This window comes from Ziziphus jujuba, chromosome 4, assembly GCF_031755915.1.
Source record: "Ziziphus jujuba cultivar Dongzao chromosome 4, ASM3175591v1".
NCBI lineage: Eukaryota > Viridiplantae > Streptophyta > Magnoliopsida > Rosales > Rhamnaceae > Ziziphus > Ziziphus jujuba.
The window spans coordinates 12,786,742-12,804,080 of record NC_083382.1 but is presented as its reverse complement, the minus strand read 5'-3'; the positions used below and the strand labels follow the sequence as shown (position 1 = coordinate 12,804,080).

Below are 17,339 nucleotides of genomic sequence, written 5' to 3'. Positions count from 1 at the left end.
AGATGAGTCCACTTTTCGTGGGGACATAGCCCATACAGTAGCATTTCTGTATGTATTTAAATATATTTTTTGTCTTGTCCAAAACATTATGTGCTGAATTCGTCTGGTAAAACGCCCCACAACAAAATGGCGTACTCTTATTTGACCCATTCTTTTACTTCTCTAAACTGCAGAGAAGTTTGACTGCATACTATTTCTTGCATTAGAAGAAAAACCTCACAGTAATGACCAAAAAATAAGACCTTCGCTGTCTTGAGTTTCATTCCAACCGTTACATTTCACTCCCCTGCTAGAGGGCCATTGTCCATGTCTAATTTACTATCAAAACTAACGGCATGGCTAAAATTGTAAGTTCCACGAACCAAATTCTGAAAAATAAATAAATTGCTTTATTCATTTGTAAACCAAATAAATGAAAGATAAACCAACTTCTTGATGACATTCTTGCCTTCTAGTTAACTGAATATATATACAAGTGTAGCCTTCCTATTGATGGTTCAATCTCAATGAAAATCTGAAAGTATACAAAATCAATGCCATGCTCAAGTTTAACTCTAAACAACAAAACTTTTTTTGTTTCTTTTTTTTTTTTTTCCTTTTTTTAACTTTTCCATGACATTATTTCACCTTGTGTATTTTTCTTTGGCATTCGCTACTTCAAAATGATGTTCTGTTTTCAGTGGCAGACTTGGTTCTTCCCACAAAGTCTTCAACTGTCAATGTTCCAATATCCCCAGCAAACCTGGATCTTACTGTAACAGTACCAGTTTCAACTTCCTTGGGTCCCACAACTGCCATCAATGGAATCTTCTGCGTCTCTGCATTCCTAATGAGTTTGGGAAGGCGTTCGCCATGGCAAACTTCAGCCCTAATGCCATTTGCTTTCAATTTCTTAGCAACCTCACTGCAGTATTCACGCTGTGAAGAAGAAAACATGATATGCAAAAACTTTAGCCACATCTTCTCTAGAAAATTTAAGATACCTATTTCTAATATCTGTCTGCTAATCTAATTAAAAAAAAGAACCATTCAACGTTGTAACAATCTAATATCTGTCTGCTAATCTAATTAAAAAACAGAACCATTCATCGTTGTAACAATCTAATGCACATAGATGATCAAGAAAGCTTCCATCACAGTATAATATTTGTTGGAAATTTAAATAATGGACCCACAAATACTTCTTTCTGATGACTCAAGACTTGAATAATTGAACTACCATATCCACCATAACGTCTTATAAATTAGAATTTACAGGCCATATGAACATACCACTTCGAATTTTCTAAAGAGTTCCTACATGCTAAAACATTAACTGATCTAAATACCTGAGTATCAGTAACTGGCAAAATTCGAGCTTGGATTGGAGAAAGCCATAGTGGAAAATCCCCAGCATAATGCTCTATGAGAACTCCGAAAAATCGCTCCAATGATCCAAGTACTGCTCTATGGATCATGATAGGTCGCTTTTTTTCTGAGTTTGAGTCAACATATGTGATGTCAAAACGTTGTGGTAGGTTAAAATCCACCTGCACAGTAATAGTTCTACCATTTTTCAGATCAAAACAATGGTTTACTATCATATAATTTTTTCATAAGAACGATAAAGGTATGGTTGCAAACATGGTAGAGATGTGGACATGCATGCACAGTCAGAGGATATGTTTATCGCTTGCGCCATATCAATGTAAATAAAACATACAAATTATGTTTCTTATCAGTTAAGGAATTGCCTGGATGGTTGAACACTGCCACTTCCTTCCCAAAGCATCCTCAATCTTAAGATCAATCTTTGGGCCATAAAAGGCACCACCGCCTTCATCAATTTGATAGCTCCAACCCTTGTCATCTAAAGCTTCTTTCAGGGCAGATGTTGCTTTTTCCCATATATCATCACCTCCAACAGCTTTCTCTGGCCTCGTGGAAAGATTGACTTCATACTTGCTAAAACCAAATTGAAGTAACATTTCTTCTGTAAGATCTAGGACACCCCTGATTTCATCTTTTATTTGATCACTCAAACAAAATATGTGTGCATCATCCTGCAGAGGCAATTATTGGGTTAAATGAATAAGCCATTCAATTTGGGCAATTTCTTAGCCATAGATCAATGTGCAGATCCCTACAGGATGCAGTGACAATGCACAACTAGATACTTTAAGCCAGATTCGACAAGTTATTAAAGTAACCATCTATATTGAACAGTAGCTCCAACAACAGTTGACATTATTCTCTCTAATAAAAAAGATTATATGACTGAAAGCATATAGGAGATTTAATATGGAGATTGATACTTTCATCTCTTCTTTTTTTTTTTTTTTTTTCTCCAAAGGAATTTAGACTGAAAATTTTGCATATGAGTTATTGGAATATACCTGAGTGAAACCTCTTACTCGAAACAGGCCATGTAAGCTTCCAGATAATTCATATCTATATACCGTTCCCAACTCTGCTACTCGAATAGGAAAATCATGATAAGAGTGAAGCTTCCTTTTGTAAATCAATATATGGTAAGGGCAGTTCATTGGTCGAAGTTGATAGAGTTCATCCTCAATGCTCATCTGGTCATACATATTCTCTTTGTAAAAGTCCAGATGGCCACTGATCTGCCAAAGATCTGCCTTTGCTACATGTGGAGTATACAGCATATCGTAACCACGTTCTATGTGGATTTTTTTCCACAAGTCTTCGATCATGTGTCTCACAATAGCACCTTTGGGATGCCAGAAAACAAGACCCCCACCAGCTTCATTCTGCCAAAAATTAGCAAATAAGCAAAAACAGTCATGTAAATTCTGATTTGGTAGAATCCTTTGATGCAAAGTCAACCAAGAAACCTGTACAAACAGCAAAGGGTTGTACTATAATTCAAAATGAACACCTGTATAGAAAACAGATCAAGATCTTGACCAAGGCGTCTGTGATCCCGACGTTTAGCCTCCTCTTTGAAGTGAAGGTAAGCCTTCAGTTGTTCTTCGTTCTCCCATGCAGTCCCATAAATCCTCTGCAGCATTTGGTTTTTCTCATCTCCTCTCCAGTAAGCACCAGCAACAGATTCAAGTTCAACAGCTCTTCTGTTAATTTTTCCGGTCGATTCAACATGGGGGCCAGCACAAAGGTCCCACCATTCATCACCTAAGAAGAATATCAAGTAATAAGATAATGACATAAGACTTGGGAGATGTTAAAATCTCACACATGCTGTGTTCATGTGTACACTCATACATACATATAGACATTCATAATTGAGCATCCTAAAACTTCTAAAGGAAGTGTTTACAGGAAAATCACATAGTACAACAAAGAAACTCTGTTTCAGGCATCAGCCAAAACTAAAAGGGCTTCTTTATAATCATGCTGGAATCACAAGAAGATGATAAACTTTCATTTCCCTGTCGGTCAACTATTTAATACCATTGTCCACCTAAATTAAAAATACAACTGCTCATTCTACAGTGTAACGGTGAGAACGGAGTTTGAATACTGACTACTTACCAATATGATAGATGGTAATAGGATCTTCTTTAATGCTATCCAAAATCTCCAACTTGTAAGGTTCATTAAGAGCCATTATTCTTCTCTGAGCTTCATCTCTCGTAACTTCTTCTCTTACAAGTGGTAAATTTCTACCAATGATTCGATCCTAAAGACGATGTAAAGAAATAAATTCTGTACCCTGAGAACATAGACTAATGAATGGTTCCCAGAGCTTGTAACTTATCCAGAATTTTCAAAGAAAAAATTAGGATTGAAACACAAGTATGGTACTAATGGATGAAACCTGCTTACCATTTCCTTCTTGATTTTCTTCAGGTCTCTGTCTGTCAAAGGCCCCATATCAAAATCATAATAAAACCCATTTTCTATCCATGGCCCAATTGTAACTTTCGCATCCGGGAAAATCTTTTGAACAGCCATGGCCATTACATGTGCACACTGCATTGACGTATATGATTAATTAGCCAAAAATTAGAATGCAAACTTGAAACTGAATAAACGAAAAAATGATGATGTAGAAATATATTTAAAAACAATTTATAACTGTTGTTATTTAAAAGCCAAAAAAGTTCCCGAGACTTCACGAAACCATTTTTCCAGCTTATGGAGGTAACCACACCATACCACTTTCCTCCTCACCGAATATGTAAAATGTTTCATGTCACCAATTCCCATCATTTTCAAGATCCAAATATTTAAAATATATTACATTATACTATCATCTTCCTCCAAAATTCACAAGACCATATGGATAGAATCATTATGGTGATTGAAACGGAAATAGGAAAGAAGGCCCATATTTTTATTTTTATTTTTAGTTATCTTTTTTACAATATAGCTGCTCTATATATACCTAAGAATTTCGAATTCAGCACATAATATCTTCTTAGTTCAATATGACAACAGCAACAGCACATCAAAAACATGAATCCCCAATAAGCTAGAATTTTTAATCATATCAAAACTTTGCAGAGGCAAAACAATTATCACAAAAAAAAAAAAAAAAAGCAACTTCACAAACGATGCAAACTCAGACACGATATTGGAAGCAAACCCAAATAAATTAAGCAGTAAAAAAAATAAATAAATAAATAAAATAAAATAAAAAAAGAGGAGAGAGCTTGAAACTAGCTCTTTAATAAAAGTATGAAGCTGGTGGTGCATTTACCGAGTGGCGAATTCTTAGGAGCTTATCAGAGGAGTCGTTGGTGGGAAGCACAACTTTCCGAAAATCATCAGTTTTGTCATTCTGGGTCTGGTTCAATTTTTCATTCTGGGTAGAAACCGCAATCTGGGAGGAAGAATCAGTAGCTACAGCCAAAGAGGTGGAAAACCCATTTCTATTGTTGTTGAAAAGGGCGTTAAAGGGTGTTGTTGAAACAAAGCGACTGAGATTGGAATGAAAATGGGAAGGCAAAGAAGAAGTCTTTAAGAGAGGGGTAGATAGAAACGCAGAGGAGGTGAAGAGGGAATATGAATTCGCCATTCTCTGAAGAATGAACATCTGGGTTTCGTTGAGAGTGAGCTATGGAGGATGATGGACTTTAGGAGTCTCTGTGTGTGTGTGTGTGTGTGTGTGTGTGTGTGTGTGTGGTGGAGATTTTGTTTTGGGTTTTCTGGGAAATTGGATGCTGCTGAGCTTTTCTTCTCATTTGGTAGCCAATTAGCATATAGGCAGTGCCAAATTGGATCCATTTTTCAGTGGAGTAAAATTTCATTTAAATCCCTCGGACATAATTAAAGTTAATTCTATATTTTGAGAAAATTTTCATTTAATTTTTTTTAAATTTTAACAATTAAAAGTTATAATTATATATTTACAATGTTATTAAATATTATTAAATATGCTGATTTTAAATCTTTTGTAGTCTTTAATTGTAAAAGTTTACCAGAAAAAATTAACAAATAAAATGAGACTATTTTAATAAATATAAAAATTAAAAAGAAATTAATGATATTTTACAAGAACATGATATATAAATGTAATTATAATAAAATTGAAGATGTCTAAATAAAATTTATCTCTCATCATTATTATTATTATTTATACATGCAATAGTATTTAGATAAGGATGTCATCAGGTTTTTAAGTTGAAAATATATTAACTCAATTATTTAAAATTGTTAATTTATATATATTTGATATAATATATAATAAAATTATTCGAGATGATTCATCCTCAATTTAGAACATATTCTCACCTAAGCTAGAATGCATATATATATATATATATATATATGGTTTTTGTCAAATAGAATATGATGATAGTGTATGGTTTTTGCCAGAAAAGATGGGATTCATAGAAACCAAAAGAGAAAGCAATACAATTAGGGATGGGCATGGATTGAGTTGGTTCGGTTTTGGACCGAAATACAACCTAATCTATACATATCGGTTTTTCTAATTTATAATTCAAACCAAACCATTAGAGCATTAAATCTAAACCAAATTAAACCATTTATGATCGGTTTGATTTGGATTGATTGATCGGTTTGAAACTTACTAATTTATAAATATATAATACAAATAAAAAATTTTCCAAATATAAAATATAAATAATAAATTATAATTATCCAAACATAAAATACAATTAGAATAATACAACATAGTCTACAATAAAAAATAAAAAAAATATAGCAAATGATACACATCATGCACTTATTAAATAGCAAACATTAATATCATCATCTCACTCCTATAAAATCAAATTAAAATTGTTAGAACAAATAATGTAAAATAATACATTCGTCAAAATTCATTCACTCAATAATCAATGCATAATCTTTTTTTTTTTAACCTTAAAACTTTGGTAAATTATAAGTCAATCAACGTTGACAGGTTCACAATTTTAGTTGATTCTGTAAGCTTTACAAAGATTAAAACAATAAAATTAATAATAAATTATATTTAAACATTTATATATATAAGTAACAATTGGATACAATATATGTAGATATATATATATATATATATATGATGGGGATGTAAAAAATATATATATATATTATGGTGATGGTGATGGACTGGTGGTGGACGACAACAAAGGTAAATATTTAGTTTAGGGTTACAACTTACAATTTGATTTGGAATTTGGGATATGGAGATGTAAAAGAAAAAAAAAATATATATATATATATATATATTAAAAATCAATATATAAAAATGGAAAAAAAAAATTAAAAATTAATATATAAAAATGAAAAAAAATATTCTAAAATTAATATATAAAAATGAAAAAAAATAAAAAATATATAATTTTTTAGTTATATAATATATTATTTGGATTGGATTGGATTGGATTTATATTTCCAATCCATAACCAATTCAATCCATACAATTTATAATATTTTGAACCCAATCCAATTCAATTAATGTAAAAATCAAATCCAAACCGTTAAAAATTGATTGGATTAGGCAAGTTGAACGGATTAGATTGGATTTTGTCCATTCCTAAATACAACATAGCCTAGATTCGAGATGCTTCCTACGGTACACACTTCCGAATCAATTAAAATCAAAAGATAGCAGAAGCCAATTTAGATTTATAGGCCCATATAACTCTTGGCTTACCGTCCATTGACAAGTTAAGTGGGCTAAATTATTTATACATCTAGGGCCCAGATAAATATACAGTCACCAAAATTAGAAATATTTTCCAAGATATTTTTATCGGCTCGACAGCCCAGTGCAAATTGCTGATGTCATTCTTCTTTAACACATTGATACCTGATAGAGCATCTGATTCTACCTGCACCTTCTTCCACATAAAATGCTTGGCCAACTATAAAGCTTTTAGAATAGCTTCTAATTTAGCAACTTCTGGAACATTTGCTTATGATTTGTAGGCATGGATATGAAGCACCTTTCCTTTATCATCTCTCTCAATCACTGCCAGATAACTCCTATTACTACACACCGCTGCGTCGGAGTTCAGCTTGATATAACCTATCGATGGGCATTTCCATCTGCAATTATCTCTGGTGTTGAGAGCCAGATTTTGGGAATTGTCATCACCATCACGCTTTCTTTCAACTCTCTGAATCTTCCCATAACAACCTCCGAAGACAACTCTATCCTCATGTCCTTTCCTTAATGCATTATATTGTTTCTTAGCCACCAAAGATGCTCCAGGGTCATCGCACTGAATATAAAGAAGTCTTCCTTATCTATAGATAGAACTGGAAGGGTACCCATTAGATTGATTAAGCACTTTAGTATATGGTGTGGCTGTTGTGTTTTAGATATCATTTGGATTTTTTTTCCTAGTTTCTTTTATGTTATTGTTATTATTGAATGATATTATACACATCAATTTTATTTACTGATTTATTTTGCGACAGCTCAAAATTATCAAAAAAAATCTTATTTATTAATTAATGTAGTAAATAATTTGTGAGTATGTTAATATTTGTCAAAATAATATCAACGAAACATTTAACATGGAGAAAGAAAATGTAATTTAATTCATATTTGTAGTATTATTGGAATTTTTTATGGGTTAGACGTATAAAATACCTTTTTATATACATATATATAAATATAATGGAATTCTATGGTACGAACAATCCGTACTATGCTATAGTGCAAACCGTCTAAAAAACAATGGTTTTTGAAAAAATCGTTGTTAATACTTATTTCTTAAAAAACAATCATCTATACTGAAGTTCGTATGATAAAAACATACGGACATCCGCACCATAGAAGAACTATATATATATACACCTATATATATGCATTTAAGTTAATATCCTATTAGAACATAGCAATTAATAAATATAATTTTAAATTTTATTTTTTAATACAATCTAAACGTTAAAAAATAAAATACCAATATTAGTGCTGATATTAAAAACTTGATTTGAGGTTAATTGTTCATATATATATATATATATATATATATATGTATATATATATATATTTGATAAAGCCACTCCCAAGATCCTTCCTCGATAGTCAAAATAGTTTTGCTTAAGGAATACCCTCACCAAATTCTCTATTGAAACCATAAATCGAAATATTATCACCAAAATATATATATATATATATATATTTATATGTAAGAAAACAAAAATTTTCATTTCCGTTTAACACTAAATTATAGCAAATAAATCATAATTTAATATATAAAATTCATATCGATGAAAATTTTTCATACAAGCTAATATAACAATTTATATTGTCATTATATTCAAAAATATATTTCATTGTACAATGGTGTCCCCAAAACTAAATTTCTAGATCCGCCACTAAAATAGAGTGCAATGGAAGAGAGCAAAAGAAAAAGGAAGAGCTTGAGATTTCCAAATGGCCAAGCAATTGGGAAGAATGGAGTGTACCAGTTCAAACTCACAAGGAATGAAGTCAAAAGAAAAAGGAAAACTTGATTTTATCAACGATGAACGAGAATAGAGACATGAAAAGAAAGCACAGACAAAATCATGTTCCTGCATTTCTTATAGAAATAATGCATGGTGGAAAAAGGACATTATTAGCTAGCTTTTCATCTTTTCTACCATAATCAAACATCACCATCTGCAATTAAGAAGAGATAGCACAAGCAGATGGGAACTGTTTACCAGACAAGATGGGCTTAATATGCTTACAGACAGATGTAACAGGTCCTAAAGGTCCAGTATAAGCCAGGTTAACATCACCAATTTCAATATTCTGGCATGGAACTCCACCGGGACCACCACTACAAACAAGTTTCACAGCCACAGGAGTAGAAGAAGTCCCTCTTATATTCTTAAAGCTCACTTTGCTCAGCTTCACTTTTGATGGAACCGATAGCTTGCATCTATTCCATGGACAATATTCTTGATCTATAAGAATTGGGTTTCCAACGTTGTTCATGATTATGTCCTTGAAATGCATATCGGAAGCTGTTCCAAAATGAGAATCCGGCCACGTTTTGATTCTAACTCCGTTTTGGGTGTTGGTAAGCGTACAGTTCCTAATAAAAACTCCCTCCACCGGTTCTTCGTTTGGATATTTTCCAAGACTTCCAACACTGATTCCATGGCCTGGTCCGCATGTTGTTTTAACGACGGTTATTTGTTTGGAACCATCGCCGAGAGAGATACAGTCGTCTCCGGTCTTGATGTTTGTATTGGTGATGTTGATTCCGGTTGAACGACCGATATGGATTCCATCGGTGTTAAGACTATTTTCAGGTGCAGTAATTGTGACATGATCAAATGTCACATTGGTGCAGCCCAAAACGTTCATGTGGAACTGTTTGCTGTCTAGAGAAGTTATCCCCCGGATAATCGAGTTGGTGACGAAGTTGTATCTGATATTCTGTTTTGTTTTGTTTTTCAAAAATAACAAAAACATTATGTAGATCCGGTCTCTTTTGGGTTCATTTTGGATCGTCATTACATTTATATTAATAATGTAGGTTGTGAAAATGGTGGAAACTTAGAAGGTTTGATTGAAACTATCAAGGAAATAAAAAATTAAAATTAAAATTAAAAAAATAAAACTTACCATTGGGAGTTTTCCACAGTATTCTTGCACAGCACAATGTTTTCCATAAGAGTTTTTGCCTTGTCCATCGAAAATTCCACCATTCAAGGTAAACCTGTCAAGACGTTCAATAGTAACCCAACTATCGGAAGCCTTCGTTACAACCGCTGGTGCTCGCAATGTGCCTTGAATCTGAACCTCGATGGGTGCCTTGCATGGACCTTGTAGTTTTGCTTCAATTAAATTATATGTCCCACTTGGAATAACCAGTTTGCTTGGAGATTGTGCAGCACATGCATCTTTCCAAGCCTTCGCCAAAGCCTAAAAATAAAATCATTCATTCGCAATTATCATCAAGATTATGATAATTATATGTACAACAATGCAATAATGGACGTGAATGCTCATATTATGGTGTATACGTTTAAATGCAGTCTGATCCCATCATAATATAAACGTCAACGTCTATCATACAATATGTATTTGTAATGTACCTGAGTGATATCACCATTGGGCTTTGCGCCATAGGTTTTGACATCAAAGACAGTGGCTTGGGATATCGTAGATGCTAGCAATAAGAAGAATAATATTGCTAATATTTTGATGGATTTGAATGCCATTGTGGAGTAGAGATTTTTTTTTTTTTTTTTGGGGTTCTTTGTGTTTTGGATTCACTTCGACTAACTTAAAACTTTCCGAGTTTGGATCAATGATGAGGTTCTATGCCTTTATATAGTTCAATGGAGGAAGCTGAAGACCATTGAATTTTGACCAAGTGAATATGTGGTGTTCATGGTGTTGCGATTTCTTTTTTGTTAACTTAATAATTCTAAAATTAGCTTTTAAATCTCATTCTCGTTTTGCAATAGTTTAAGGGCTAGTCAATTGTGCCTGCCATTATTGGCAACCTCTTATACCATGGAAACTCGTCTAATCATCCCCTTTAATTAGACTGCTAAAAATATGTGGTATAAAGGAAGAATTAGTATCCTCTCTACTTGTTTTCAAGGGTAACTTGAAAAGTGGGTAAATTAAGTCTGATAATTTTAAAAATATGTGGTAATTTGCACAGTTAATCCCTGAATTGTACTCGTACCTTCACTTTGGTGTTTAATTTTTTTTTTTTTGGTGGCATTTTAATCTTTAAACTTTAATTTTAGATGTATTTTGATCTCTAAATATTTTTTTATATATTTTTTAGCAGTTTTGAGATGTGCACCGTACTTAAGCAATGTGTCCTTTGAATTACTCATATATATATATATATATCCAATGAAGGATTTTGTAGGTTGTGTCACTTTCTAATTTTGTATTTTCTTATTTACTGCATGCTTTAAAACTGTTAAAAAATTTGACCAAAAAGTAAATTAAGGATCAAAATTTTTACAATAAATATACTGCATATCTCAAAACTACTAAAAATTGTATTAGAAAATAGTTTAAAGACTGAAGTGCACTAGCAAATGAAGTTCAAGAACCAAAATGCCAAAAAAAAAAAAAAAAAAAAAAAACATAAGTTCAAGAACCAAATTGTAAATATAAATATAATTCAGAAACTAACAATGCCAATTACATTATTTTCGGTGTGATAGTCAGGACTACATAACAATCAAGGTGATAATTCTTTAATTTTCAAACATAAAAAACAGGATGCTTATATTTAGAATTAGGACTCTCTATCAGTCAATTCATTAAATTCCAAACACGAGAAATAGATTTTTTTTTTTAATAGAGAAATAGGTTTTTTTTTTTTTTTTTAATAGAATGACATTTCAATAAAGACATTTTTAGCTTTTTAAATTAAAAATAAATGGACCCAACCATTTAGAGCCCTTGGATTTAATAAGCAATAATATATCATATCAAATCAAAAAATTTTAATGATTAAATCCATCTATCTTTAGCTTTAAGAATGTCCTCGATGATACCTAATGATTTATTTATATATGGATGTCAGTATATGTGCTTTCTATATGTGAATGCATTTTCAGTTGTTTAATATAATGATCCATTACCTATTCTCATTTCTCAAAGTAACGACTCTAATGACAAGCATAAAATAAAAGGGTCAATATTGTCCGATTTCTTAAAGTTTGGTTTGGTTTCAAAAAAATCATAACCGATCTTCTTCTTCTTTTTTCCTTTTTTTTTTTTAATTCTTTTTTTTTTTTTTTTTTTGGTAATAATCAATCTCTTCTATCCGTTATTCGGGAATATTTCGAATTCAAATCTCCATTGACCCAAAAATAATAATAATAATAAATATTTTTATCCTTTAGCATCTTATGTTATAGGAAATGTAATATTCATTTCCAAATTCAGTGGGGTCAGTTGTAAATCTCATGACTAATGAGAAAACAATGTCGACTAGTTTTTATTTTTTTTCTTTTTTAAAAAAAAAAAGATATATATATATATATATATATACATACTATTTTCTTATAAATGCATGCACGCATATGATATCAAATATATGATCCCTTACATTTTATATATAATCCGGTGTGCATGCGTTTGATATCATATCTGTGCATGGTTTTATAGCAAAATTGTATATATAAATATACATATGGTTCTATTCATGTAAAAAATATCCTCAACTATGAGGATAGGTGGGCTTTCATTTAGAAACATTGAATTACATTTCATGTGGATTATATATCATCTTTAAATGTTTGACTTCATTTATCCTCAACTTTTAAGTAAGGTAAACATTAGTTTAATAAAGCAAAGTAAACCTTATTTGAGATTGATGATATATATATACATATATATATGAATGCTACCATGAGCGACAAGTATTTATCATCGTTCAATTCATATGACTACATGTAATTAAACAATTACACGAGTGATTTATGGGTCATCCCCCAACAAGAGATGGACAATATCGTTCATATTAGCAAAAGCGTGTATACATATATATATATATATATATACACACACACACACACACACATAGGATAGGGCTACAGTGCAGACCGTCTGCATGCGGATCCACACCAAAGCCGACGTTTTTTTGAAAAAACGTAGGCTTTACTGTTACATGGATATAGCAAAACCGACGCTTTTTGGTGCAGATCCGTATACAGACTGTTTACACCATAGCCTCGAACAATGCATATCATTTTAAAGATACACATGTAAATAAAAAAATATGCATTTTTTTTTAAGGATATGTTTTGTTGACAAAATAGTTTTGTCTAGGATTTTTGGATATGAAAATTGGTTATGTATATATATAATTTTTCTCTCATCAGAAGATCATGGACAAATTTTTGTCCAAAACAACGCTTATTTTTAAAAGGATACCTATATAAATAAAAATACATATACATCCTCAAGATATATGTTGTCCCAAACAAAATTTTGTCCAAAATCCTTGAATGAGAAAATTACTGTATATATATATATATATATATATACCAAAATATGACCGGCTCATATGACCCATGCTTTTACCTCCTTTCTCCAAGTATGTGCTGCAGTGCAAAGAATTTTAATGTTATATTTGCATTGCAAGAAAACCCTCACCGGCTCATTCCCCATCAAAGCTTGCACACATGGAACTAAAATCTAACTTCTGCAAACCAAATTCTACAAAATAAATAAATCATTAAATTAGAAAGTTCTAAAATAAACCATTATTCATATGTAACCCAAGTAAATGATAGCCAATTAACTTCTTGATGACATTCTTGCCTCCTAGTTAACTAAATATATATATATATATATATACAAGTGTAACCTTCCTATTGATGGTTCACTCTCAACGAAAATCTGAAAGTATACAAAACCATTGCCATGCTCAAGTTTAAATCTACATAACAAAACCTTTTTTAAAAAAAAATAAAATTCCATGACATTATTTCTCATGTATTTTTCTTTGTCATATGCTACTACAAAATGATACTCAGTTTTCAGGGGCAAACTTGGATCTTCTCGCAAAATCTTCAACTGTCAATGTTGCAATATCCCCAACAAACCTGAATCTTACTGGAATAGTATCGGTTTCAACTTCCTTCGGTCCCATAACTGCCATTAGTGGAATTTTCTGTGTCTCTGCATTTCTAATGAGTTTGGGTAGGCATTAACCATGGCAAACTTCAGCCCCGGTGCCATTTGCTTTCAATTTCTTAGCCACCTCATGGCAATTCTCAAGCCTTGCAAAGAAAACATTACATCCAAAAACTTTAGTGACAACTTCTCTACGAAATTTAAGGTACCTAGCTTTAAGATCTGTCTGCTAATATAATGAAACAAAGAACCATTCGATGTTGTAACAATCTATTGCACATAGTTGATCGAAAAGCTTCCATCACAGTATAATATTTGTTGGAAATTTATACAATGAGCTCGTATATACTTTATTTCTCATGACTCAAGATTTGAATAATTGAATTACCATATTCACTATAATTTCTTATTAATTAGAATTTATAGAAAATATAAAAAGATGCCACTTCAAATTTTCTAGAGTCCCTATATGCTAAAACATCAATTGATCTGAATACCTGGGTATCAACAACAGCAAAACTCGAGCTTGGAGTGCAAAAAGCCATGTTGGAAAATCCCTAGTATATTGCTCTATCGGAACCCCAAAAAATCGCTCCAATGATCTAAGTATTGCTTTATGGATCATAATATGTCGCTTTTTTTTTCTTTCTTTTTCCCTGAGTTTGAGTCAATATATGACATGTCAAAATATTGTGGTAGGTTAAAATCCACTGTGCACCTGCACAGTAACAATTTAATCATTTTTCAATTTGAGACAATGCTTTAAATATCATATAATTTTTTCATAAAAACAATAAAGGTTTTCAAATTAGTGTGGTTTGGCTTAGTTTGGAATTGAATATATGTGGGGTCAAGTTTGGTGGCGAGATGAGTCCATGGGTGGGAGATATCGACCATTATGACTTCTTGGGGATTTGTATATTTGATCCTATCAAATTGAATATGGCTAAAAATAAGCTCTTTAGGGTGGTGGTGCCGACCCCCCCAGTACAAACTGTACGAACATGGCAGGCATGGCATGGGCGGGTGCCCAGCATGCCCAAGGTATGGGTTTGAATGCAACCTAGCATGTCCATGAGGGTGAAACATCGTTTTGGTGTGGCAATCGATGTGTGGCATAGCATGATGCCAATCTGTAGACAAAGATGATGCATGGTATGGGGAGCCATGCATGCATATGTGCAAACAGGGGCAAAGCTAATGGATCGTGTGGGCAACCGTGCATACACATGTGCTAGAGATGGTGGTTTAATGTGCAGCCATGCATGCATGATGATACGGACATAGGTGACCATGAGTATGCATGTTTGAGTGGGACATGCGCACAAGTGTGGCCGTGGGTGTGCATGGTGAGAGGAGCATGCACACAAGTGCACAGACATGGGCATGACAAGCTAAGTATGGACGAGTCATGCAGAGTTGCATAGCACTAGTGGCAGAGTGCAGCAACAGTTGCAGCATTAAGCAACGCACAGCATCGGCATGCAGCAATGAATGTGTGCAAGCAACAACCCGCATCAATGAGCCTTATGTGTGAAGGCAATGCATGGGGGCACCAGGCGATGGGCGTGCACGTGGGTGCGAGTTGTGGGCATGCACAGGGGCATGAATGCTTGGCATGTGATATGCAATGGTACATGTGGATAACGGTTATAATCCGTAGATAGCTACAGACATGAAGTATCGTGGGGGTGCTTTGCTTACACCTGGTGGTGTTTTAAGCAAGTTTTACTAGTGGTTCTCAGTAGTTTGGATGTTTAATTCAAGGATGCTGGAGACCCGGTCTACTGACATGTGGCTTTTTGGTGTCTATGACAACATTTAATAGATAGTTATGGGAGGATAACCTTATGGCCAAATGGCTTGGTGCCATTGGTCTAGCATATGCATATAGTTAGGGGTGTTAATTGCACAATTTTATGGCCTATATAATGGAACATTACATGAGACACTAGACACACGAGTATTAAAAAGGTGTATGGTGATCCTTGTATGTTTCTTTGCTGGTGTTCCTATTTTCTAAAGAGTAATAGAAAAAAGGTTGGGGCAAAGGCCCTGTAATCGTGGTGCGCCTTGAGTTGTAGTGTTGTGCATTGTGATTGCCTATTTGCTTTGTGTATGTGCGAGTTGCATACTTATCCTTGGTTGTGTGTGAGATAGGCTAACTAAAGGTGGTGCTTTAGGCCGCACAGAGGCAAAAATTTAGGTTGAAAATTTGACCCCTATGACACTAACGCTGTGTAACACTGCATGACTCACCCACACTTAGCTCGTCATGCCCATGTTTGTGCACTTGTGTGCCTGCTCCGCTCACCATGCACACCCATGGCCAAACTCGTGCACATGCCTACTCACACATGCACACACAGTCACAATTGTCTGTGCCATTGTACATGCTTGGTTGCACATCGAGCTACCATCGCTAGCACACATGCATGCACGACTGCCCACACCATGCATTAGCTTTGTCCATGTTTGCACGCACACATGCATGGCTGCCCCCATCATCTCTATCCATAGGCTAGCACCACAATGTGCCACACATCTATAGCCACACACTTGAATGACATGGTTCCCCCTCATGGGTACACTAGGCCATGCCTATGCCGTGCCCCGGACATGTTGGGTGCCCTGCCATGCCATGCCCACCATGTCCGCACCAAGGGATTGGACACCACCCCACTAAAGAGTAATTTAGCCATATTTAGTCTAGCAAGATCAGATATACAAATACCCGATGAGTCATAATGGCCGAGAACTCCAACCTAAGAACACGTCTCACTGCCAAACTCTACTGCACACATATTCAATCCCAAACCAAGCCAAATCACATGTCCAAAGCTCCTTTGGTTAGCATTCCTTCGAATGCCTACCACCAAGCATCAACGCTTGCCATGTGCCAGCACTGTGCCATGCTGTCTGCCACCAACCTAGGCACACAGCCACACATCAAGCACTACCATGTTGTGTGCCACCCGCCTAGGCACACAACTGCATGCCAAGGGCCCAAGCATGCACACCACAACCATGCTTGGCCCAACCCAGGCTTAGGGGCTGAAAAACCTCCTAAAATCTCACATGCCATGTTTATGTGTACACTTATAAACAAATATAGATATACATACTTCATTATCATAAAATTCCTAAAGGAAGAGTTTCTAGAAAAATCAAATAAAGCAACAAGGAACCTTTGTTTCAGGCATCAGCCAAAACTGAAAGGGCTCTACAATTATATTGGAATCACAAGAAGGTGATAAATTTTCTTTTCCCCGTTAGTCAACTATTCAACACTATTGCCCACCTAAATTGAAAATACAATTGCTCATCCTATAGTGTAATGTTCCAAATATGATAG

At 33.9% G+C, this 17,339-nt stretch overlaps 2 protein-coding genes across 2 annotated transcripts; both read right to left on the bottom strand.

The window, feature by feature from the left end:
- Positions 1-366: 366 nt before the first annotated feature.
- Positions 367-5,164, bottom strand: LOC107417008 (threonine--tRNA ligase, chloroplastic/mitochondrial 2). Its single transcript, XM_016025566.4, has 8 exons — positions 4,667-5,164; positions 3,790-3,936; positions 3,496-3,643; positions 2,882-3,135; positions 2,376-2,753; positions 1,734-2,042; positions 1,329-1,529; positions 367-918 (listed from the first exon to the last, which is right to left on the bottom strand). The coding sequence occupies exons 1-8, from the start codon at positions 5,000-5,002 to the stop codon at positions 658-660; spliced, it is 2,034 nt and encodes a 677-aa protein (XP_015881052.3). The 5' UTR covers positions 5,003-5,164; the 3' UTR covers positions 367-657.
- A 3,430-nt stretch (positions 5,165-8,594) lies between these two features.
- On the bottom strand, positions 8,595-10,657 carry LOC107416996 (exopolygalacturonase). Its single transcript, XM_016025552.4, has 3 exons — positions 10,462-10,657; positions 9,989-10,288; positions 8,595-9,799 (listed from the first exon to the last, which is right to left on the bottom strand). Exons 1-3 carry the CDS (start codon positions 10,585-10,587, stop codon positions 9,038-9,040), a joined length of 1,188 nt encoding a protein of 395 aa, XP_015881038.1. The 5' UTR covers positions 10,588-10,657; the 3' UTR covers positions 8,595-9,037.
- Between the last annotated feature and the right edge of the window lie 6,682 nt (positions 10,658-17,339).

Bases quoted from the DNA above. Each gene is read 5' to 3' on its own strand.
- LOC107417008 (XM_016025566.4), bottom strand. From the start codon at position 5,002: ATGTTCATTCTTCAGAGAATGGCGAATTCATATTCCCTCTTCACCTCC. The intron at 3,937-4,666 runs GTAAATGCACCA...ACGTCAATGCAG, and splicing joins TCCTAAGAATTCGCCACTCG to TGTGCACATGTAATGGCCAT. The intron at 3,644-3,789 runs GTAAGCAGGTTT...CATCGTCTTTAG, and splicing joins AGAAAATCAAGAAGGAAATG to GATCGAATCATTGGTAGAAA.
- LOC107416996 (XM_016025552.4), bottom strand. From the start codon at position 10,587: ATGGCATTCAAATCCATCAAAATATTAGCAATATTATTCTTCTTATTG. The intron at 10,289-10,461 runs GTACATTACAAA...TTTTATTTTTAG, and splicing joins CCAATGGTGATATCACTCAG to GCTTTGGCGAAGGCTTGGAA. The intron at 9,800-9,988 runs GTAAGTTTTATT...AAAACAAAACAG, and splicing joins ACTGTGGAAAACTCCCAATG to AATATCAGATACAACTTCGT.